Source organism: Lagopus leucura, unplaced genomic scaffold (assembly GCF_019238085.1).
Source record: "Lagopus leucura isolate 7727_CA_CO unplaced genomic scaffold, USGS_WTPT01 Super-Scaffold_100002, whole genome shotgun sequence".
Lineage (NCBI taxonomy): Eukaryota > Metazoa > Chordata > Aves > Galliformes > Phasianidae > Lagopus > Lagopus leucura.
This window is the reverse complement of record NW_024962263.1, coordinates 69806170-69831162: the sequence shown is the minus strand read 5'-3', so window position 1 is coordinate 69831162 and position 24993 is coordinate 69806170. Positions and strand designations below refer to the sequence as shown.

The window sequence follows — 24993 nt, the reverse complement described above, 5'->3', positions numbered from 1 at the left end:
GGGCAACCTGTTCCAGTGCCTCACCACTGTCTGTGTGAAAAACTTCCTCCTAATATATGACCTAAACCTCCTCTGTCTTAGTATAAAACCATTCCCCCTTGTCACTGTCCACCCTCGTAAACAGCCATTCCCCCCCCGTTTACATGCTTCATTCAAGTACTGGAAGGCCACAAATCAGGTCTCCCTGGAGCCTTTTCTTCTCCAAGCTAAGCAAGCCCAGTTCCCTTAACCTTTTCTCATAGCAGAGGTGCTCCAGCCCTCTGATCACCTTTGCGGCCCTCCTCTAGACCTGCTCTGAAGCGAATCTTTCCAGTACTACCTAGTGACAAAAGAACAAACCCAGAAATTAACAGAAGTGATGTGTGAATGAGTCCCAGTGGGCACACTGGCTTACAGATGCATGAGTTCTCCTACCCATCACAACTGCCATATTATTTCTAAAATAAAACATTCTGTGGCCTAAGAAATAGGATGCTGAAAAAAGGACTGAATAGAAAGAAATGGTCTTTCCCATCATGGCTACTATTTGATCATCTTAACATCAAATGAAATACCAAATTACACCCTCCTTTGTAGAAATTACAGCAAATCCTCAGATATTCGGATCATGAAATTTGAGCTTCTGTCTTCCTTCAGACTGCCTTTTGATTCTTTGCAGAATTCTTGCTCCGCCCTGAACATCTTTTTGATTTCTGTTTGCTAAGAATCGGGTTTAGCTCTGCCTGGCTGTCACATTAGACATCTAAAATGGGTCATGAAAGCTGAATTTGGTACAAGTTTTGCAGGTTGTAGAGTATCTAAAAAAAATTTGTTTTTCATCATTTTCTCTAGGCACTTTTCACGCTATGGAAGAAAACGCTTTTCTTTGAAATGAGACCCAATTTAATAAATGAAAGCTGTGTTTTGCCTATTCCATTCTTTTGTCACCCCACCTTTTGTTTGCAAGCTACACTGAACTCACTCTTATTTTGTCCAGGGATGAGTAGGCTCTGTCATTAACTGCTGCCACAATGGCTTCAGCACATCTGTCCTTTCTCAGATTTCCTCACTCACTTTACTTCCTCTCACAGGGATTTAATGAGACCAGTGCTCACATAGGAGAGCTTTTGGACAGCTGAGCTGTATTGGCAAGAGGTAAACTGTGGGCATTATTTAGATTGCTAACCTCTGGGAAAAGCATTTAGAAATATAGGACTTTTTTTTTTTTTAAACACGTTGTATTTTTGGAAAATAAAATTGAACTCTTGCTTTTCTGCTCTTCTCAGTAATAGTGCTCCTTTGGTAGTTTATTTCCCCTGCAGCTCTGTTCCTGCTACCTACCCCACATGGACATGGAATGAATCAGGTTTGACATATCTGGCTCTTCCAGATTTAGAGCACTGAAAGAAAGCTGTCATGCTGCATTTGAATACCATCTATGTGTGTGTGCCATGATCCCCCAGGGCTTACACCTCCATCAAGTGCTCTGTCACCCTGCCAATTATTTTCCCAGATTTGTTTCAACAACCTGACAGCTTTTCCGTCAGGTAACTTCTCCATGCCTTACGCACTGCTAAACAAACTGACTAGACCTGCTCTGAACTTCCTCAACAAACACACAACAGTCTGGCAGGGGTCCCACATCACCTCATTCCACTCAGTAATCACCAGCTTCGTTTTCTGGATTTACAGTGGTAAATCATGTGCATTTCACAGCCGTGAAGCTCTCAGCAAGGGTAGGTCTGTTAGTCACTGCGGCCTCTCTCAGTGTACCAGGAGACTACCTTCAAGTCATGGCCCACGCATGGGGAGAAGACACTTCAGCCAGGTGAGTGGTTGAAGAACAACGTCTGTTTAGCTGCTCTGGAGGAGCTGTATGTAGAGCTACATGACCAGGCGGTAGCAGTTGAGCTCTTCAGTGCTTCAGATAATGCCAGAATTACCTTCTGTGTTTCGTATCAGTTTCCAAAAGCTCTTGCCAAACCAGGAATGAGAGCTAAGGGTTTGTGCTGGCATCCATTTTGAGAAAGTTATCTGGAGAACAGCATGGGAGCCAGATAGTTTATAGAAGCTTTTTTTTTGCCCTGGGTTGGAGTTTCCTGGGTTCCTGAAAATGCTCAGGTATCAGGGCTCAGGGGAGCCAACCCAGATGCTCTGGGGTAGTTAACCAAAGGGTAGTAACTGCAATGAGATACAGCCTAACAGATGTGTGCCACAACCTACACCTGATCCAACATGATGAACACAGACATACTGTCCAGCTGACACAGAGATAGCACAGGCTTAATTATCCACAGCTTGATTATCCAGTGTTGACACAGTTTTTATGACTAAGTCACCCTTGAGACATTCAGAATCTGGAAATCCCAACCACAGATAAAAATTTCCTCGCAGCTACATAAAATCGCAGTATTTTTCTGACAAACTTTGGCGGGGAGTTTTGAGCATTTTTAACTTATCAGGCTTGCAGTGCATTTTACAAGGAGAGTGAAGACTTAGGGCATAAATCATTGACTTAAAGGAAAACAACTGTGTAACAATATTATAAGATATACAGAACAGGATGCACTTGGATTCCAGTTTCTGTTCATTGGCTCACCAGAGAGAAGGATCATAAATCAGAAATAGAGAATGAAAATCAAAGAAAAGTAACAGGAAGTGTCAAAATGAAAACCTGGCAGAAATTACCAATAAGAGGAAAAGAAAAAAGGCTCCAGATGTTTAAAAAGAAGAAAAAAAGAAAAAAAGAAAAACAACAACCTGGGAGAGATCCAGTGAACAAAAGGACAGAAAAGAAAGAAAAGCAGAAAAGAAACAAGAATTATAGCTTGGGTGGGGGGCTTTTTATTTATTTTATTTTTTTTTCCTCCCTCACTTACAGTCCAGGCCGAGGGAAACAGGGTATCTGAGAAGGTGGGGGAATTGGGGGGGGGGAACATCCATGTAAGCATCACCTCCCCTCCCCTCTTCCCACGAAGCACAGCTCTGGAAACTCTGATCCTAGAAATATTTCAATTGAGCTCACAATTCAAAAGGTTCATTAAGTCCAGCATTATTACCACGAGAGAACTTGATCAGAGCAGCCAGACCGTAACGTTTAAGGGGTACTTTATTTCCACATACCTCCACGCTGCGGAGCTCTCGGTCACATGGCGAACATGTGAAGGCCGGCCCCGCTCAGCACCAAGCCTTTTCCTCTGGGGCCATCTACCGGCCCGCAGGCGCCGTGCAAAGCAAAGCTAGGCCGGGCTGTTCCTGGTGCTTCCGTGACGATTCCTTCATCAGGCACACCGATGCAGTCAGTGATCACGCATAGCTCCTCACGGAGCTGTATCGCAAGCTGTGCTGGAGGCTGTGGTTTCTACCTCTATCCGCCTCACTCGATGCCATGACTCCGGTCAGCGCAGCTGAGAACACACGCACAACGCCCATCCGGCTTGCAAACCCAGCAAGTGGATTTATGGCTCTTGGTCAGGAAAAATTAACAGGAAAGTCCTCAACAAATGAGTTCGAAAGTAAGTGAATTGAGTCGATTCTCAAATCTTCCCATATCTGCCTTGTTTCCCTCCCTTCCCCACATACGTGTCATATTCCACATAATCACAGAACTGTAAAGGCTGGAAGGACCTCTAGAGATCATCGAGTCCAACCTCCCTGCCAAAGCAGGCTGCATACACCAGGTTGCACAGGGAGGCATCCAGCCAGGTCTTGAATATCTCCATTTAATCCAACAATGGCCCTCAACATTAATAATTATGAAGTTAAGTTACACTTAATTCTCCCTGCAGCAAAAGAACTCCACAGAACATTCATTTATTCCCGCAAGGATTTTTCAGACAAAACTGTGGCTGTGGGAATTAAGTTACCGACTGATACTTAGGAAGACAAAATCATCAACTGATTCATATTTAATTTATTACTTCAACAAATCAAGCCGAATCGTTAAGATTCCTGAATCAAGAATAGATTACATTTTTATTTGTCGTCTCATTTTAGGTTTATGTTACCAACTGGTAAATATTTGTACCATGCTCAGATTAAACTACAGTGCATTACTGTAAATTCATTTTTAAGCTGCTTAACTCAAGAATGGCTAGAAGTTTAGGGTTACCATTAACAAAAAGAAGCCCAACCAGCAACAAAACCAAGTAACCACCCTTCCCCAATCAAATTAAATACCTTTCTCCCCATTCTCATACATTTTATAGGTTATATGACTGCTTCAACCTTCATAAACCCTATAGCAAAATGAAGAAAGCCTTGGTCCCAGCACACTCCATACAAAAATAAAATGTTGCACAGAATGAAAATATTCCCACTTACAACAGAAAATGTATGCTGACCCACCAAGAGCAATTTACATTCAAAAAGCTTATTATCTTTCAAAAAGACAGTTTCCTCTCTCAGAATAGAGAGAAATTGATATGCTTTCCAATTTAAGAGCTTTAGTTGCTGTAATTTTAAAATTATGCAGCTGGACTATCATATATTTGCATTTCATTTAAACAGAGCTTTTCCACCAACACACCTTACCTGCTGGCTGTGCTAGAATTGTCTACTTAATTCTATTCCACTGTAGCCACACATTTTCTGACTCAAGGAATTGGTAAAAGCCACTTGCTACATATACAGCCCCAGAGGGCACATGCTTATATGTGAACAGTGATCTGGAAAGCTACAATTTATCAGCCATCTCATCAGAAGATTTCTAAAATGAAAATCTGTAATTTTGTTTCAGAACCCTTATAGCACTGAGGTGAAAAACAGGCTTCTCAGATATAGAATATGATGGTGATATGTATGTTAGTCAGAAATCCTGCACAATGCGGACATCAGAAGTAATACCAGGTTTAAGTATCAGTTATTCCCATTAATAATGCTACAAAGCTTTCCAATCGTCTCATATTCCTCAAGGTTCAGAAATACTTCTTCAGTGGCCTAGCAGAAAGGCCATAGGAGACATAATACATACTTTGGTGTATTTTGCATTCTACTGAACTTCATTGATACTTAAACCTCAATGCTAAGTCTTGCAAATCTGTACTGTAAAGACGCTGGAGTTCTCAGCAAAACAAGCCCTTTTTTATCTGCTGGCTGGCTGTATAACATACAAAGCAACCCTGTCAAGCTAACAAAACCCAGTGCTTCTCCACAGCCTGTAGCTAGTGAAAAGTCCCCTCGAGTTACATATCCCAAGAGAGTTCTGGAGCAATGGGAAGTAACATCCGGGAGAGTGCCTGACCAAAGACCTAGAATGAGGTCTTTACATTCCTCAGTTGTTTCTTTCCCTGGAACACTGGGAGGGTTGCTTTCTTGGGCCTTCAAATTATCTTCCTCTTTCTTCTTCTTTTCTTTTAGCTTCTGTACCTTGTGCTTGAATATGTCACGATGCTTGGGTTCTTGAGGACCACAGAAGAGTCTGTCCTTGCTTAAGTGCAGTAAATCATCTTCTGTTGGGATGCAAATCATGGCATGTAATTCAGGGTTCCCCTTCCTCAGGAGAGACAAGTTGACCCATACCAGAGCCCTGGGATAGCTCATCAAGATTGGAAAAAGGACATCTTCAGTCATTTCCTTTCCTCCAAGCTGAGAAACAAGGCGAGGCCGCCGATCTTTTCCAGAAGTGGGGTAACACCAGGCTGATAACTGCATTAGTAATTTCTCACTCCTATTAACAAGTTTTAAAAAGAAACAAAAAGATAGTTATTAATAAATAGTACAACAGAAATGCAGAAAGTCACTTTTTTGATTAAAGAAGCCTTAGGGCTTCCTGTAACCTTTCAAGCTGATGTCTCTAACTCTCAGCGTAAGAAGAACACGGGCAGGTGAAATTCATGTGTTAGGAGGCTACTTGTTCTGAAGACATGAATATCACTCAGCTTGTTAAAGCTTGTTTTGATCACAAAAGCTGTATAACCTTCAGTGACACAATTCAGTTCTGAACTGCCAATATTTCTTCCCCTGATGACTACTTAAAAATGAAAAGATCTGCATTCAGGCACTTTCCAAACACTGTTGGCACCCACATATGTTACAGTGAAATACATGAGATTCTATCCTCTCTGCAGACCATCTGAGACAATGCATTAGAAAAGGAGAACATGTGCTGATATGCACTGCAAGTTTTAAATCACAAATATGGCCCTCTAAACTCTACACACGTAGAAGCAGACAGAGCACATCAACTCCAAGAAGGTGCTAAATTCAGCCTGTCGTATTTAAGACAATTCCTTACTTCCTCTACTTATGGTGTTTGTTTGAGGAAACTAGGACTTCTACTCAACAGTAAAATTACTTAATCTCCTCCTCAGTGTATCTGAACCAAATCTTTCTCTAAACAAGGCTGAGCCATTCCTTTCCCCAATTCAATTACTCCTAATAAATAATACATCACGTGCTTGTACCTTTTGACATACCTGAGAACAATAAAGTCACTTCTCATAGTTTCACCTCTCTCACCAAAACCTTGGGTGTCTGTATCACCCTCCGTCTTTATAGAATCTTCAGAGCTTATTTCCATGGTCTCCTCTACCTCACCAGTCTCAGGGGAAGCTTCTTTCACCACGTCTGGTTTGGGGTCACAAAAGCCATGTCCTTCAGTTGCACAGTGCTCAGCATGTGGGGAAGAACGATGCACAAATTCTTCTGAAGCTTTCATTCTTCCTTCCCAGCTCTTCACCAGCTGCCCCCAAGGACAGATGAAGGGGGACAGAGTGCCCAGTTTGACATAATTCGCCCTTTTTGCAGGTGGACGTCTAAGCAATAAATCAAGTACAAAAAAGATTTATATCCAGCATTCTTATTTCAAATTGGCACTTAGAAAGGCTAGCTGTCTACTTTGCCATTGCCGTTCTAATAGTAAACAAGCATTTAAAACAGAAAGTTAGGTATGCATTCAGTAATCTCACCAATAATTCTCAAGTTATACTTCTAGACAACGCTAATATATCTTTGCCCTCTATATCCTTTCAGTGATGCTGAATACTACTGACACTACCATCATTTTCTCTGAAATTCTCCTACTTGTTGTAGCTGGAAGGGGAACTGATATCAGTTTGTTCAGAAGACACTTCCAGATGCCCCATAAGCATGGTATTGCATTGACTGCAAGGCAAACAAAGGCAAACTTCTACCTTCTCTCTAAGTAGCTGAGAAGCTTGCCTGAAATAACTTTATTTTTTACTCAGTCTTGTAACGGAGCTTCACTCTGGAAATACAAGGTTTTAGTTCATTGATCGACCTGATTAGCAAAACTTTTCTTGAGTATATTTACTGACATAATACTTTAAAAACAATGGTGAAAGACCTTCCTGAAGTCCAAGTCTAAATGAATGCAACAACAGATAACAAAGGGACTATCTTAAGCACTGCAGTTTGTTTTTTTCTTCCATTCTTGTAATCAAAGTTAATGTTACCGTTTGAATTTGTCAAGAAGACTGCTTTCCAGTTCTTTGGCAAACTGCATTCCCGCCGGGCAATCAGGGAAATCATCTGGAGTGTGAGGTATTCTTTGATACTCAGAATGTTTTGAAGCTTCTTGCAAGCCACCAACTCGTACACCTCGATATATCTGTTATAAAAATCAACCCCCCCCCAAAAAAGCAATATTTGTATTGATTCCTGCTTCCCAACTGAAATAAAACATTAATACTGTTGAAGCCATTGCTGTAGAAAATGGAAAGTCTGTAATTTCAGCTTTCAAAAAAAAAAAAAAAAAAAAGTTAAGGTTTTCACAGTTCTAAATGATAACTTCAATAAAAACATTGCTTCTCTTTAAGCTTAAATTTTGAAAAATAATCAACTAAAATAAACAGAATTTCACAGCTTCTCATCTTGTATGTTCCAGAAACATGCTATTAACTCAACAGTCACTCTCCAACTAATTTGAACTGTACAACAGGTAACACTGCAGTTATTTCCCCTCTATATTCAGCAATGTTAAGAGCAGAAAGGCACTACATCAACTATCTAACATTCAAAGCAGGATACCTGTAAGAGTGCCCAAGATACAGTCAGACTAGCTTAAATCATATTTCAAGCTCCCCTTCCAAATCAAAGGCAGCTAAACTGTTGACAGAATGGCAGAGATAGCCAAGCTGGAAGCAGACTAGCAACTGGCACCAAATCATTTACCATTACAGCCATACGCTCTTAGAAACACAAAATCAAACAGCTATCACATCAGCTTTCTCTTCTTACCCTCTTCTCTCATTTCCTGCTTCAAACTGCCATATGGGCACAGTTATACTCAAAAGAAGATACAGAAAGCTATTGTTTATTTATTTTTAAGATTTTAAGACCAAGACTGTCATCAACCAGTTCATAAATTCTCTTTACAGTGGGATTTTGATACTGTGATGGTTTGATTACACAATGTGAAGTATGCTTAAAATGGTGTTTCAGACCAAATGGTATCATTTGTTAGATTTACTTGCCATTTGTAATGAATGTTACTTACAAAAGGAATCCAGAAAGCCATGCCCCAGCCCTTTGGGAGATAGATATCCCAGCCACTCCCCCATCCTGGTCGATCTTCTCCAGCCATTTTTCCTGGCTGCTGCACCAACAGTATAGGAATTTTAGATTCACAAGGACCCAAATCAAGCTGAGATCCAGGTACCAGTAACTGGGCTCTCATTTTGTTTAATTCCTAAGAAGGAGAATTTTCCCATAAGTTAGTAAGCTTTTCCCCTTTTCCACATATCCTTCCAACAGTAACACTCTACACTTTTGAACTGACTTTCATTGAGGCATGAAAAAAAAACCTTTAGAAAAAGCACTTCAGAACCCTTCGCCTCCCACCCCTTTAAATTTCCATTGTCCTTGATGGACGGAAGGTACTGGAACTCAAGTCCAAAGATGTACAGATGATGAAAAAAAGTAAGCATTCCAACTTGGTATTTATAGACCTGTGCACAAGACTGTACTGAGCACATGCTTTCAGACAGTCTGTCAATACAGAGGGAAAATCCAAACTATATCCAGGGAGATGAAAAGAGTATTCTGTCATGAATCAATTTCACAGAAAGCATGCAGGTACCAAGGCTTTGTCAATCATCACTTGTTATATTTCATTGTACTGCATTACAAATACATGCATGGGGAAAAACAAAACAAAACAAAACAAAAAAACCCAAAACACCAGACTGCAACTGTAGATGTCTCTTCATGTCTCTTTTGCACCAGTTGTTCTGTAAGCTAAATTGTATATTTCACAAGAGGAAGAACGTACGAAGATTGTTATTCATTACTGTAATATTGAGGAAGTATTCTGCTTTTTACACTACGACAGACAGTTTGAAAGAGCACAGAACCAATTTGCATCAAGAGAGCATTTCAAGAAATGTTTCTGCCACACAAACATTTTCTCCTTGATTACAATGGTGTCAAAAGTTTATCACCTCTAGAGGCAAAATTACCTTTTTGCCAGTATATTTGTGGGTTGTCCCTCCATTGCCAATGTAAATTCAAAGTCAGATTCAAAGTCAAATTTTGAATCTGCAGAAGTGCACTTCAAACTGTCAACAAATCACAGATGTCTAGAATGACCACAATAGTGTACTGCAGTTCAGAACCAGAGGGATCTACTTTGTCTCATCTTTTTCTTGTCAGGAGAATTCACTTGGTTATGATTGAGAAGTAAATGGACAGGGCATCTCTGTGGCACTTCATCCCTTTTAAGTGCTATGTGAGTCAAAGTGATGCAGGAAAATCCAATTTCAAATCTCTCAGAAAAATAAAACCACAATTATTCAGTTCAGTGGACAATCCACTGAAAAAAAGCTTTCTTTTAACTGGATATTAATAACTGCTATACAAGAGTATCACATAAAGGCTACAGAACAGACACTTCAACTCAGTCGTGTGCTAATACTACATTAGGAGACTGCTGCTCTTGCATTTATACAAGTTTCAAGATTTTCACTATATGGACCATTAGCCATTTTCTCCATGGCAATCCACCTCATCAGTTACCTGCTCTGAGATTTTATTTTCAGTGACGTTCTTACAGATGTCCTGGTCCCAGATAAAGCTGTGAGCACACTCAGCAGGTACACCCTCCAGGTACAGCTGCCTAACTTTATCATTATCTACAAAAGAAGAGAACCTTCAAACAAAACTCAAATTTTCAAAACCCCTAATGAGCACAATGAGCAATCAGTTAAGAACACAGACTATTTAAAATGTGATCATGGAATGTCTTACCTTAACATATGTTTTTCCAAATACAAAGCATGAGATAAACTACCAGTTACTTTTAGAAGGATTAACCTGGCATTCCCACACAGACAGACAGGTATTTCTTAGTACACATGACATCACCTTTGGCAATGCAAGTTTTAATGCCATCGTTAATATTCTGGACTTGGACCTGTCAGGAAAAGTATGAAGTTCACCAACTTTGGTAAAAATCATGAAGAACAACTTTTCAAAGTCTGGACTAAGTCTACCTAAGCAAACTTACAGGACAAATAATGCACAGACAAGAAATATTTCTATGGGTATGACTACCATGCAACACTTATGTAGCACTAGCTTCCCACTCTCTGGATTTTTTCAGGCTTTGCACTACAAGGAAGACATGTATTGTGTAAGTTTGCACAGTCCAACAACTGTGTGCTTACTGAAGATGAGTAAGACTTTCAGCTTTAAAACTCATCAATAGGGCATTAAAACTAATTCTGCTTCAACTCCTCAGTTCAAACAAAATAAACATATACCTACCTTTTGTACTCTGTGGATTAAAAGCATTCAGTACCTAGCATGCAATATCAATGCATATCAATCCATGTTTTAAGTAAAATAAACTTCACAAATAAAAAACTACAATGAAGCTGTTAATATTTCTGTGGCTGAAACTCACAGGGACTGCTTTGTCATCTAAATGGTCTTGCATGTTAGAGGAACACAATATTTCTTGCTTGTTTTTAAATAACAAAGTTTTGAATGAACTCAGGTAATTTTTCTCAGTTAGCATGGAAAAAGAATTGCAGTACAGAAGACATGAATTATTAAGTTGTCCTAGCAATAGGATAGGTACTGCCAAACATAATTGCAATAATTATGTTTGTGACCATTTGTATATGATTTAAAGTTGTCCATCCTACAAGTTGTAAAATCCTCAGAAACATTACATGTAGCAGCTTTCCTGAGTTTGACAGTGCTATTAAGATGACACTTGCTAAGCATTCTTGTTTAAAGAACATACTTTCCTTAGAATTCCTATACTGCAGAGCATGAGTATTTTTCTTCCACTTTAAAGGGCCCTTTAATGCCTGTCTGTTTCCATTCCCACAGCCCACCCAATGTTCTTCTCACCCTAAAATCTCTAACGTCGTACACTGTTTTTCTTTCATTCACATTCAACCTGGAGAATTTTACCTCTCTACAAAACATACTCCAATTCAAACTGCTGCCCTTTCATTTTCTTTAGTTCACCTTCAAAGAATGCTGGGGAAATAAACCTACTGATGAGTAAGTTGCTAATGATGCAGCAAATAAGATGCTACAGCTAGTACAGGAAACACTAAGCACACAAACTACTGTGCCTATTACTATGCACACAGAAGTCAGCAAGAACCATATTATTACCTACTTCTGTTGATGCCAATGGCTGGTGCTCAGGAAACACAGGGAAAGAAAAGAAGGTTTCATTCTGTTTCCAACAGTTGTTCTGAGATTACCTTAGCAGTGCTAAAAGACAGGCCTAAGATTAAGAGTGCATCTGTTTGAATTTTTTCCATCCCTCTCTGAGGAGCAGCAGTAGCAGAAGCAGAAACATCAACACCATTAGTAGTTTCAGAGCATATATGCAGGTAGCACCAGAAGAGCCAATGTAAGAGGCCAGATATGCAAACTTCTGCAAGAATATGTTTACTGGCAAAGACCCAGGCTCTGTGTTTGCAGAAGGAACTTTAGCTCACCTGTCTTTCATGATGCATTCTCCTCTGCATTTAATTCACTGACTGTTTAGAGGTTCCAACAGACCCCATGTTGAGCAGCAAAATGTGCTAAGACACATAGCATGTAACAGTAGCAGCAAACCAAAACAACAAAAGAGGACTTTAAAAGGAGGGAAGACTAATGCTAATTTGCAATCATGTAAGCACTGACCACTCCAGAAGGCATAAGCTGCTACAAAGGCAGTAAACAGCGATTTACTCATAAACTCTCTATCTTGCAACCTAAAGAAATTAGGACAGCTCTGGGTTAAATTCCCATCAGCACGTGCCCTTTGTGCATATGCATTCGGGAGTATGCCTAAGTGGGAAAGACTGAAATGTCTTCTGATTTCATAACACATCATCCACAGAGGGAAAAAGCACACAAATGTATTTTACAATGTTCAGAAAAAAACAAGGAGGATGGAGGAAACAGATTTCATTTCATAGATTTCATGTATGACAACCCATGGGCTAAGAAGGCTGTAACTTACCTAAACCATTTGCACATTTGACAAATAATGCATCTTCAAAGTAAACACGTTAAGAAAAGCAATTAACTTCTACATAATATTAAAAATATAAGAGAGATTAAAACAAATATGGGATCTGCTAAGATAAGCAGTACCATTTCAAACTTAACATTAATACCAATAGCATTTGAATAACCAAGAAACAAAAAAGGGAAAAACATTACATACAGCAAGAATGAAGGACTAGTCACATTACTCACACAAAGATCATCTTGCCATATTACCACAACTGAGTAAGGTTACATTAAAACCAGGATTCAGAAAGTTTACGTAATTCTAGTGCTCACAAAATGATTTGCTCAAGGGGCAAATTAAAACCAACCCAGTGAAATTACAGACCTCATCTTCCATCAGGGGACCAACTATCTAGAAGAGAAACCTAACTTTCTTTGTGGGTGTTACTGTGGAAACATTGGTAGTACTGCTGCTGTACTAACATCTACAACTTGCCAATATTAAATTCCTTTTTTTTGGTTAAAACAAACTGCCCTTCATACATTTGAAGAATTCCTTTCCTGGTATCTACTGGGCAAAAGAACCAACGAAACCAGACAGAACTGGATGTAAAAAATGATGGTAAAACTGCTAAACTGAATTAGAATATCTCTGGTAATGCGTTGCTTTTGATGAAATTCTTGCTGGATATTCTAATAATCTGACATCAATAGAGTCAATAATAGAGTGCTATGGAAGAATGCAACACTAAGATCAGTGTGCAGTATTGTCATTCCAGACATTCATCAGGAGCCTACAGAGGGGGGGGGAATCAACTTTTTGAAAGGGTTGATATGTGTAGGACGAGGGGAAATGGTTTTAAGTTGAGGGAGGGGAGATTTAGGTCGGACATCAGGGGGAAATTCTTTACCCAGAGAGTGGTGAGGTGCTGGAACAGGCTGCCCAGAGAGGTTGTGGATGCCCCGTCCCTGGAGGTGTTCAAGGCCAGGTTGGATGGGGCCCTGGGCAGCCTGGTTTAGCATTAAACGTGGAGGCTGATGGCCATGCATGTGGCAGGGTAGTTGGAGATTCATGATCCTTGAGGTCCCTTCCAACCCTGGCCATTCTGTGATTCATGGCTTACATTCTTCACCTAGAGGTGATCTTTTTGCACAGAATGACCTTCAACAGCTTCTCCTCCATTTAATGAATGGATTTTTGATTGCCTGCAAAACTGCCAGGCAATCAAGTAGGTTGACAGGGAAAAAAATAAATAAATACAGTTGATTTATAGAGGCAGGGAAATTTGCAATAAGATCATATGCCCTAACAAGATCACAAGCTGCACATACTTCCTTGTCCTGAAATAGAATACAGTGGGAAGAAATCGTAATGCTTGCATAGAGGGAACTGATCTGATTATATATCTATTCTGCCTTCTGTATGCATTTTGCACAGTAACTCATTACGCCTAGGCTTCCTATTATTAATACTGATGCATCTTTTCTTTAAAAAACAACAAAAAAACAGGAATCAAATGCAACTGAAAGCTTTCCCCAGCCTGGAAAATTACATAAGGATGCAAATCCAATATGGATTGATTTTCTAGAAGTATTGGGAAAAAAGCCCAAAAAACAAACAAACAACTTCTCTCACTACTTGAACAAATAAGCCTATTAAGGCGAGATATTGCACTGGTAGTAGCTGTCACACAGTCAATTACAAAATTAAGATAGGAACAACAGGCTTTGGAGAGTAGTAATAGCTTTTCTCTTCAACACTTAGGAATATCAATGAGGCACAGAGAAGAGTGGCAGTTACACCTCAGTTCTAAGGTTCCTAGATAAGAGAGATGAACTACCATGCCGTAAGATTTCCCCACTATGTAATGTAATAGGTACATAGGAGATTCTGAATAATCCTCTGAGTCTTCCCACACAGTATTAAGAAGTCACTCAGGTGGGAAATTACCTCCTTACTGCTCCTTGTAGAAAGACTATTCTTTTCTACTCTCTTTTTATTTTCTGTTGGAAGGAAGTTGTATTATCCTTCACTCTTCTGCCTACTTCTAACTGATCTGACAGTGCTGCATTTGTGCGACACCAAGTCCTTTAGTAGAACTCAAATTAGAAGGCATTGTCAAATTAGAAGGCATTGCATGCAGTTTACATTTTCTTATTTGCTGTTCAAGGACTTTCTCCCTCACCTGAAGAAAAGTCAGAAAAGGCAGATACAGTATTAAGTTTATGATGAAAGAAAATAACAAAACAAAACACCAACTCAACTCAGAAAGGAACCAGAAAGCAAAACCAGCTTAGCTTTTCTGACTATGTGGTTTACAAGATTTCATGCAAGCTGAAGGATAACCACAAACAGAAAGACTTGGAGATGGCCATTTTTAGCAAGTCAAAATACAAAAGGTGTAAGTAACTTCTTTCCCTTGACTCCCTGTCACATATCGTTACCTCTCTATCACAGCCCTACATCCTGGGGGAGGATCACCTTTGCTAGAGGGAGAAAAACTACTACATGGCATTTCCAACGCTTAGAAGACTTCAGCTCATCTCACCTTCTTGAACATATTTTCACAGACATGACAAGCAAAATGAATGTTGACTAATTACTTGTTTTGGTTGCTAACTCCTTTAACAGATCAAACCAGTCTCTGTAAACGAGTGCTATGTAGCTCACCTTACTCCTCAGCAGAAAGGAACCAAAGCAGAGGTCACATATGCAGCAACATTTCCAACATGAACATTAATGACGAGAAAGTAACTGAGCAGAAATGATAATAAACAGGACAGAAGCTGTTTCACAAAGAAAGGTTGGAATAGGAAGACATAAGGAAGTCTGAATAGGAAGAGTTGGTAAGATGGCAACTAAAATCAGTGTTCAATTTGGTTTAAACAAAAGATAAGGGTGTATTATTCTACTATCTTGGAAATACGCAACCAAAGAAACTTCACTTGTCTTGTTTGCTACCTGGCTATTCTGTTTCTCATACTACGTTAGGCAGCCTACGTCCAATCAACCTAAATGTAAATGCATACACTGCACTGTACAGAAATCCCATTTTATTTGTTCTTGCATATTTTTCAAGGAAGTTCAAATCCAACTGATCTTGTACTCTGCACTGAAATGAAAGTCTAAAGTCACTTATGCATCTCCTAGCAATCTAAAATGCTAATTTTGCATTTCCCTACAGCGAAATTGCAACATTCAAATACTATAAACCAAACTCTAGAACTGTTTTTGGAGAGAAGAATAGCACCTGGAAGACGACATACCAAACAGAAAGTCACTGAGCAGCTTTTAGCACCTGGTTGGCCTTGCCAGGATTCGAACCTGGATCATCTGTATGGTCAGACAGAGGCTTCCACTGAGCACAAGACCAGCTATGGTGCATGTCCCTCCCTCTCAATTGCTGTTCTAAAACATATGCAACCTGTGCAATTTTAAGCCTGTTTCTGCTACAACGAGGTATGGGGAAAGAAGAAGGAAACTTCTGAAACCTAATGCTAGAGGAAAACAACAAGAAAAAAAAAAAACAAAAAGCAGTGGAAAAGGACAGTAAGTGAAAACAGAAGTGCAGAGGGAAACTAAATTTCATGCCTTTGGCAGTTCCATGCAAGCACAGTGTAAGCAAAGCTTTTTACCTTGGTATTTTTCCGGATCTGGAATGGCTTTTGTCTTTTTTTTTGGCAGATTTACTCGAGGATCTCCAACAGTGAGGCCCAGTACTGTACCTGGTGGCATTTCTGATGGTGAACTTATCCCTTTAAAAATACACAAATGAACATTGCCATGAAACCACGAATAAAACTGTGATTACTTTTTTCTGCACTGTTATTCTGTACATTTTTGCCTGCAGCGATGTGACACCACTGTAAGCCAGAGTAGCAATTCAGAGTACTCGATTCAACATGTTTTGAAAACTCACCAGTGCTTGTTAAAGAAATTTAAAACAAAATTTTTTAAGTTTTACCTCATCTCTGCTTAACAGCCTCATACTGGATAGCTTGAATATAGTCTGAGATTTACCAGTCAGCTCCTTACCTGTTTCAGTGCTAGAAATGAAATGTTTATAAAGACAAGAAACAAAACGGAATATATCTGTTAAGAGTTTGGCCTTCAAAAAGGACTAAAGCTCCATTAAAAAAAATAAAAAGTAATGTTTCTGAAATCTTCGACATGCCACAGTGATTACTTAAGTATACGCTCAAGGGCATCACTCTCTTGATCAAACACAAACTATGCCTTACCAAACTGAAGCCAACTCAGTTGCATGCCAGTTCTGACCACTAGAACTTAAGTTTCCCCTTCCTCCCCTATTGCCCATGCCCAAATACCTTCTAAGAGCTCAAAGATAGCTGTTTGACGATGATGAAGAGATACTTTTTCAGAGTCCTTGCAGTTTTCTACCCACCAGTTATTCAGTTTCGACTCTGAATCCACCATCTCCTGGAAAACAACATCATCTAATTAACTCAAGTAGTAATTCAGTAACTTCTAATCATATGAATTCAGTCTGTTCACCTTAATCACTATGGTTGCTTCCTTCAAGTTTCAAATCAAAACCATTTTTTCCTGATGAAGCTTATTCCTACATTTCACTTTACAGTACTCTCCAATAAGCATATTCAGTTTGTATCCCAAAAGTAAACAAAGCAATCCACAATTCTTCCTAACTCTGCAATCAATGACTTTATAGAAAACCAGAGACTTCATGGCCTCCTCAAGTTTGCTGCAAGAAATGCACAAAAAAAACCCCACACCCATTAAAACTACACTGATGGAATGTGCTAAGAGGTGGATAAAACACTAAATCCTGGAGAAAGTATGTATTTGATTTAACACACAAATGTTTTCTATACCTTTTATGTCTTGCCCTATAGGGTCCTCTAGCTCGTTGAATGAAAAATATAATATGGTTTCCAAAAAGTACAAATTATTTTTGACCTCTCAATACATTACTGTTGCAAAACCCTTAGAGCCTTAGTAGCATCATAGCTTCCATTTTATTTCTACCCATAGCAGAAATCCAGATACAAACTCTCCTTGAGGTCAGCATTAATCAAGAGGCTCAATATAGAGAAGCTAACAGAGTAGAAATATATAGGTTAACCTTTCATAATTAATGTGCTTAATGATTCTTTCTATCAAGAAGTTTGCACGCTCTAGAACGCTGATATAAATTACAATAATATCCATCAGGCCATTGTCCTTACTGTTTGGATAGAAGCAGCTTTCAGGGTCTCTGTAAGGACAGAGTGTGATAATGGGCCAATCAGTCGATATCTGAGAATCTCCATTGTTTGATCACTGCAAGAGAGGGAAGTTTCAGGTGAGTGTACAATTGTACAGCACACAGTTTTCTGTTATGCTATGATCCAGCTACGTTAACAGGTTAAGGGTCACAGTTCCTAACTCTACTATGAACAAACCTGATCACAATGCCAGTAGTTTGTGAGACCCAGGAGTAGGACTGGAATGGGTCTCTAGTGCCATCACCAATTATTTTCTTCACTGGCACAGCTTTATCTCCTCCTTTGTCCTCTTTCTTTCTTTTTTTGCCAAGACTCTGAACAAGATCCATTTGTTCTTCCTCTTGATTTAGTGTTGCAATTGGCTCAGGAATACAGATCTCCTCAGGCTCTGAACACTGAAAAATTGCTTTCAACTCATTCAGTACATCCTAAAGAAAAGTGAAAAGTTTGAATTAAGAAAGTAAGCAGTTCAGTTAAATTCTAGTGGTTTTGTTTTTCATTTTGGATTATAGGGAATGATCTTCACTCTGTTTAAATCCATGGAGAGCACTGTCACATGCTGAAAGTAATACTGCTGCTAGGGACTTACTGTCACTCAAATTAATGGAAGAAAAAAAAAAGTGCGCTTGCAATTTAAGTTTAGACTATGACTACTTGTGATGACAGGGACCAAACAGCCTGTCACAGATGGAAGTGGGAAGCAAGCAAAACAGGCACCAACATATTGTGAACAAATCCTCCAAAAAGCAGCAGTAGAAAATTTTTAACAAGCTCACACCAAATACTTCAGTTGCATGCACATTCTGCACAATTTCAATAAGAACAAGACGCAGACAGAAATAGAGTGGAAACCTTTCAGAAGGTACCTGCAGCATAAGAAACAGACAATGCATGAAGAAATTTGAGTTCAACTCTAAAAAGCAGGATACCTGCTTGAGAGCTGGATGCATCCAAATCCATAACTGTCTGTTTTCAGACCCACACCTCGGTTTCCAAATGAATGTAACAGGACCAAGCATGTCCTCAGGATAGCGATCTGCTCGGTAAAGATTCAAGGAACCTTCAAGTCTTCCAGACAGACAACTGGCTGCTCCAAACGTTAATCCTGAAGAAGATGCTTATTGAAAAAACAAAATAACTTCTTGTTTAAAAAATAAAAAAAATTTAAAAGCCACTGCCATGATGGCACAGCACCACAGGGTGAGCACAGTACAAGCTGTCTTGGTTCACATGCAACTGGCAGGTTGGATATCTCTGCTTCAGACTATTCAAAAACTTAACCTTATTTCAAACTAGTTAAATCCTTACCTGCATCAACACTACATATTCGAGCAAGTTGTCTCAGAAGCTCATTCTCTTTACCAGTCAACTCCAGACAACAATAATATGATAAATCCTGAAACAAAAGGACAGTGGAAAAGTGAGAACTCTTGAAAGTGAACCTGGCAAGGAAGAGTCAACACAGAGCTTCATAATTTACAATTAAATTTTAGTGAATGAAAAACAACTGCTTGAGTCAAAGAGAAAACATTATTATTGTTATTTTTTAATTAAAGTTTTTTGCTGTAGACAGCTGTCAGGCATTTCTCATTTGGAGAACAACCTGCCCCTTGAATAAGTAGACCAGAGAGTTTACATAACAAAGTGTCTGCCTTTGGTAGCATCCTTCTCTGCAAGAAGATGCAGGAATTCACTGAATCTCTTAGCTCCTATGGCTGACGATGAAGTATTTCAGCTACAGATACCTTTTTAATACATAAAACTCTTTTTATTCTCTCTGATACTGTCCACCTCTCACAACACTCATGAAATTACTCATTTATCACAGAATCGTTTGAGTTGGAAGGGACCCTTAAAGGTCATCTGGTCCAAATCCCCTGCAGTGAGCAAAGACACCTACTCAGGTCTACCTAAAACCTTCTCCAGGCTGAACAGCCCCAGCTCTCTCAGCCTGTCCTCATAGCAAAAGATATTCCACCCCTAGGACCACTTCTGTGGCCCTCCTCTGGATGCTCTCTAACAGGTCTATGTCTCTCCTGTACCGAAGTCTCCACATCTGGACAGTATACTCCAGATGAGGTCTCACCAGCACATAGTAGAGAGGCAGGGTCACCTTCCTCCCCCTGCTTTCATAGCTAGCACTTATTAACAGCTGACACAACATTGCTTTAAAGAGACAGAAACATTCATTAGAATTGAAGAGCTGATTACTTCACCTTAGTAAAAGAACAAGGAAAATGCAAATGTGATACCTGAAGAAGGCAGTGATTTGTCATGGCTCGGTAACAAGCCCTGTAGCACTTCTCTGTAGGGCTGTTTCCTAAACAGTATCCCCATTTCTTTACCATATGAAATCTCTTTGCATGCCAAATATGTGTTTCCAGCCAAATATTTTTCCTTTGCCTGCGATTAAACTCTGCTACCAAATTTACGTGGCGTCTTCGGGCTTTGCGGCATTTAGTCTTGGACTGCTCTTTTTTCTGATGTACAACTTTCTCAGCCTGTTTTCAAAAAAGAAAACACTGAAGTAAATCTCAAAAGGAAAGACTTCTTTTGAGGAAAAAGGTTAGCATATATAAGGATACAGGAAGTACTAGCATAATTTATGCTTTATTTTTATGTTAGCTCTCCATGGCTCTCTCTGGACTGAGGATAATAAACAGATGCAAAGAGTATATGCAAGTCCATTCCACACAACTCCACCAAAGGTTAACTTGAACCCATAAACCAGAGTTCCCAGACATTCAGAAACGTACCAGTGAACTGTAAGAACTGCTGCTTTCGTGTGTAAAGCTTTTGTTCAACATCAGCATATTCCTATGAATCAACGAACACAGCATGAGGAGAACCTGAAGATGTGAGCTCATACAGAAGCAGCACGGACTCTAAGACTGGCAGATGAGACTTAAGGATACTTACAGTATTTACAGCGTGTAGAAGCCAATATGGTGATGTCAGACAAACTCCCTGATAAAGACCTGATCAAGAACAGAATTACTAAGGGTGAATGGCTGAAGAGGAAGGCTTATCTCTCAAGGTTTGACTTGTCTTTTTGAGAAAGGGCAGAAAACCCTACTTTTTAGGATGTCCTCCGGGGGCTCACAAAGAAATGGTTGACAGTAGATCACTGGTTTTAAGAATTAGAGTAGAAGAATTAGAACTAGGAGTTAGAACTAGAATTAGAACTGGTTACAAGAATGAGAATGCTAGATCACTGCCAAGCAAAGTAAACATGGAAACAAACCACGATGTAAAGACAGATGTGCACAAAATAATTTCAAAAGTTCCAAGTCACAATCAGAATAATCATTCCACTATAGATCAGGCAATATAAGCCACCAGGTAAATGGTACATAAGTGTGAAGAAAGGCAATCAGAGAAAAAAGGGATGTGGTAACGTGGACAAAAAAATGTATCTGTCTTCAAGCTTGTGAAGAAGTAAGAGACAGTCATGGTAAATTTTTGCATCAACATGGTCATATTCAAGGATCTAAGAAAAGGAAGAAAGCACAACAGAACCAGAACAGTCAACTTTGAAGAAACAGACTTCAAACACTGAAAACTAATGGGCTGAACCTATAAAAAAGGAAACAGCTCAGGAGACACAGGAGCTCTAAGAAAGCACGAAACAAAACATCCTACATAAAAACACAATCTTCAAAAAGAGAACCAAAGAGAGAGAACGTGGTTGAAGTAAAACAGTTGCAGCAGGGACCATTATAGCACCCCAAAAATCCAAGAACCATGCAAAAGTTAAAGCAAGGACTTATCAATGTGAGTACACACACAGAAGTTGGAAATACTATCATGGGAAAGTAGTTAAAAAAGCAGAACACAAATGGATCAAATACAAACATGAAAGAAATCTAAGTTATTTAACAAGGGCAGAGAGTAAACTATGCAAAATAGCCCATGCTGCCTTCCTCCTGAAGAAGGTGCTGTGGATCATCATGACTAACAAATCAAATAGAATGCCAATTGGAGCAATAAAAGCAGAGATGCAGGTTATGAAGATCCAATAAACCACACCCTTAGACACACGTGCAGAAGTACTTGATGCAATTTCTGAATCTTCAGGAACTTGAGGAAGAAGGGGCAAGTTCTCAGAGAATTCAAAAAAGGTAAAGCAAGAGGGAAAAAGAATACAAGAAATATGTAAATGAATCAACCTTAATAAGCAGAAAACTTACCAAGCAAATTCATCTGATCACTTTAAGTGTCCAGAGAAAGCGATCAATGCCAAGCATCAGACAACCACCTTGTAAAGAAAAGCCACTGAACCCTTTTTTTTTTTTTTTTTAAACACATAGAAATGCCAGGGCCTATAAGCAGTAAGTAAATACATAGAAGCATTCTGGCTAAATGATAAGATGCTACTCCAAAATGAGTTTCATGACCAACCAGGAATGGTCTTAAGCTGTATGCAACCTGTCAGCTACTCCACTGTGCTCACCCTGTCTGAGCTATACTCTGCCAGTTATGAACAAGTTGTGCTGGCTTGAGTCCTGCGAAGTCACAGCTCAAAGCAGTGGTGAGCTGCAAGATAGGCAGGTGTTCCTGAGGACTCCTACATCACCTGAGACCTTGATACACTAGCCAAACAAATGCTCCTGCAGTAGGGGATTTTATCATCATTAGTCCAGTAACTTTTCAAGACATGCAATAGTCATGAAGCAAAGAGATAACTGACAACTACTCTGAGATCTACTAAAATGTAGGTTTTGCATCCAAATGTCAGCCCAAGTTTGTGAGCCTCTGCATATAGGGAAGCTTTGCAGTCAAGCTCAGCTCTGAACGGTAATAAATGCACAGCTGAGCACTGCACAATATCTACATCCACTGTATAGCTCATCAAATGTCATAAAATGCACTTATACCTCTTTTCTGGCAACCTCTTGCAGCCGCCTGGGTAGGCGCTTAATATTGTGACTCATAGCTCGCCTTCGCATGTGCCTGGGCAGAGTCTGGAAGACTAGAGAGTTGGAAGATTTCTGTGCAACTGCTTTCAGCATGGCTTTGATCTCAGCAGCACGAGCTTGAGCAAAGGTAGACACTGGAATGAAAAGAACTCCATCAGAGCACGGCAAACAGCAAAGATTAAAAAAAAAAGGGACAGTGAACATAAATTAGTGAACTCCAGCAGAGTACCTCTAGTGCACCAGTCTAATAACTTCCTGAGATAAAACCAAGGTATCCTCTACTGTCTCTTATGGATGTAATTTCTGTTCTTCAGATATCCTGAAGCTTACCAATATGTTACAGCAAATACTGAAAGCTGAGGTATAACCAACAAGTTCTACTTGCGCAAAGTACTTCTTTACTATGGCAGCAATGTTTGCATGTATTATTGAGACAGATGGAAAAACTTAATCATGGACAAAACAGGAAGCAATGATGATACTACATACAGTTTTAAAATGATCAAACAAAGAAGTCAGAGGTTGATTTTGTTTAATACTTATGGAAGTGTACTCATTATCATAGCACTACCATAATTTGGAAAACTAATTTGCCTCTTTGCTTTCCTAAACAAACGTTCTGTTAGAAGTTCCTTTAACTCACAACATGAGCATAAACAGTTCCACTGACTACATTAAAAACAGATGGCTGTCAGTGTCCATTTTACTGGTAAACCAAAACCCAAATGCATACCCCTTGTTATAAGGAGTGCAATTTTTCAACTCAGAAGTCTGAAAGGACTCACTGAACAATAGCTGGTAATTCACTTTAGAGCACACACTTTTCTTTATTTTGTAGAAAATCAGGAAAAACAAAAGACAACACACACGTTGACCAAAACACCCTTCTGATTTTTGCTATTGCACAAAATCTAAGACGGACAACAAGCAATTTCTAGCAAGTTGTCCTGGAAACTATGATCTTTTATTATACATACAAACCTGTTATGAATCTAGGCATTTCTTCAGAAGAACTCTGATGCTCTCCCTGCCATCCTCCCCTTCCTCTGCCTCTCGAGTCTCCTCTATTTTGGTCTTTCCTGTAGGGAGGCCCAGGTGACTGATGCAAAAATTTCTGCTGTTGATACTGCTGCTCAGAACGAACATCTCCTGAAGGATGTAGAAACAAACACAGATAGCAGAAATACAAAGTCATCCAGGTACTGGATTGTAAACATAGCTTTATTAAGATTGCATTGGACATTCTTCTGACTATTTAACATATATATAACTGAAAAAAAAAGTTATTTTTCATTAAAATTAAAAAAAAAAAAACCTGCATCAAGTCAGCAGCAGATCCGTGTGCTTTTGCACATTTTGAAAACAGTACCCAATCCATACCTCCCATACTCCATTAAGCCCGAAGGGAAAGACCTGACCAATATAAACATATTACAAAGCATATAAACGGGAGGGGGAATAGCTATTTACAAGGGTAGATAGTGATAGGACAAGGGGAAACATTTTTTAAACTGAGACAGGGGAGGTTTAGGTTAGATATTAGGAGGAAGTTTTTCACACAGAGGATGGTGACACTCTGGAACAGGTTGCCCAAGGAGGCTGTGGATGCCCCATCCCTGAAGGCATTCGAGGCCAGGCTGGATGTGGCTCTGGGCAGCCTGGTCTGCTGGTTGGCGACCTGCACATAGCAGGGGGTTGAAACCAGATGATCATTGTGGTTCTTTTCAACCCAGGCCACTCTGATGATTCTGTGATCAAAATCAGCCTACATGACTGCCATCAGCAGCGACTCTTACTGTTGTCTAGTCAGAGCAAAACTTTCCCCTCTTTCTCTTATTTTTTCCCCCCGTAACTTTAGCTAGTTTTTGTATTTCTGTCTTCAGTAAAGTCACACGCATTTCTGTTGCAGTAATAAACAAAGTAAGCACGGACACGTATGTCGGTGCAGTTACAGTACGCATTCCTGGTACAGGCAGCTAAATCAGTATCAAAATTAAGCAACAGATACCTAATCACAGAATCACAGAATGGCCCGGGTTGGAAGGACCTCAAGGATCACGAATCTCCAACCCCCTGCCACAGGCAGGGCCACCAACCTCTACAGCAGGCTCCTGAGTTCCTGGGTTGCATTCAGAGAGCTGCGGCCAACGGCTCCGTATCCCGGAGGAGAGGCCGTACCTGGGGCCGAGCAGGCCCTGTTGCCGCCGCCGCCGCCGGGAAAGGACCCCGGCTCGGCAGGGAGCGTGACGCTGGCTGGCTGGTTCCTCATCTTCCTGGCCCGCTTCTTCTCCCTCGCCGCGGACATCTCGGCTGGGATACGGCGCTCAGGTGAACCGTCCCGCACTCCCTCCGACAGGCCTATAGAGCTGCACGCGATGCGCGGCGCCCCAACCTCGCGCTACACGCGGCCTCCCGAACC

General features: G+C 40.0%; 1 protein-coding gene across 1 annotated transcript; it reads right to left on the bottom strand.

The window, feature by feature from the left end:
* Positions 1-2864: 2864 nt before the first annotated feature.
* On the bottom strand, positions 2865-24955 carry POP1 (POP1 homolog, ribonuclease P/MRP subunit). The gene is made up of 15 exons (XM_042869599.1): positions 24753-24955; positions 23556-23723; positions 22533-22708; positions 19908-20156; positions 18964-19051; positions 18585-18760; positions 17833-18083; positions 17617-17710; positions 16738-16849; positions 16045-16164; positions 9955-10070; positions 8438-8629; positions 7395-7549; positions 6396-6734; positions 2865-5647 (listed from the first exon to the last, which is right to left on the bottom strand). The coding sequence occupies exons 1-15, from the start codon at positions 24877-24879 to the stop codon at positions 4990-4992; spliced, it is 3021 nt and encodes a 1006-aa protein (XP_042725533.1). The 5' UTR covers positions 24880-24955; the 3' UTR covers positions 2865-4989.
* Between the last annotated feature and the right edge of the window lie 38 nt (positions 24956-24993).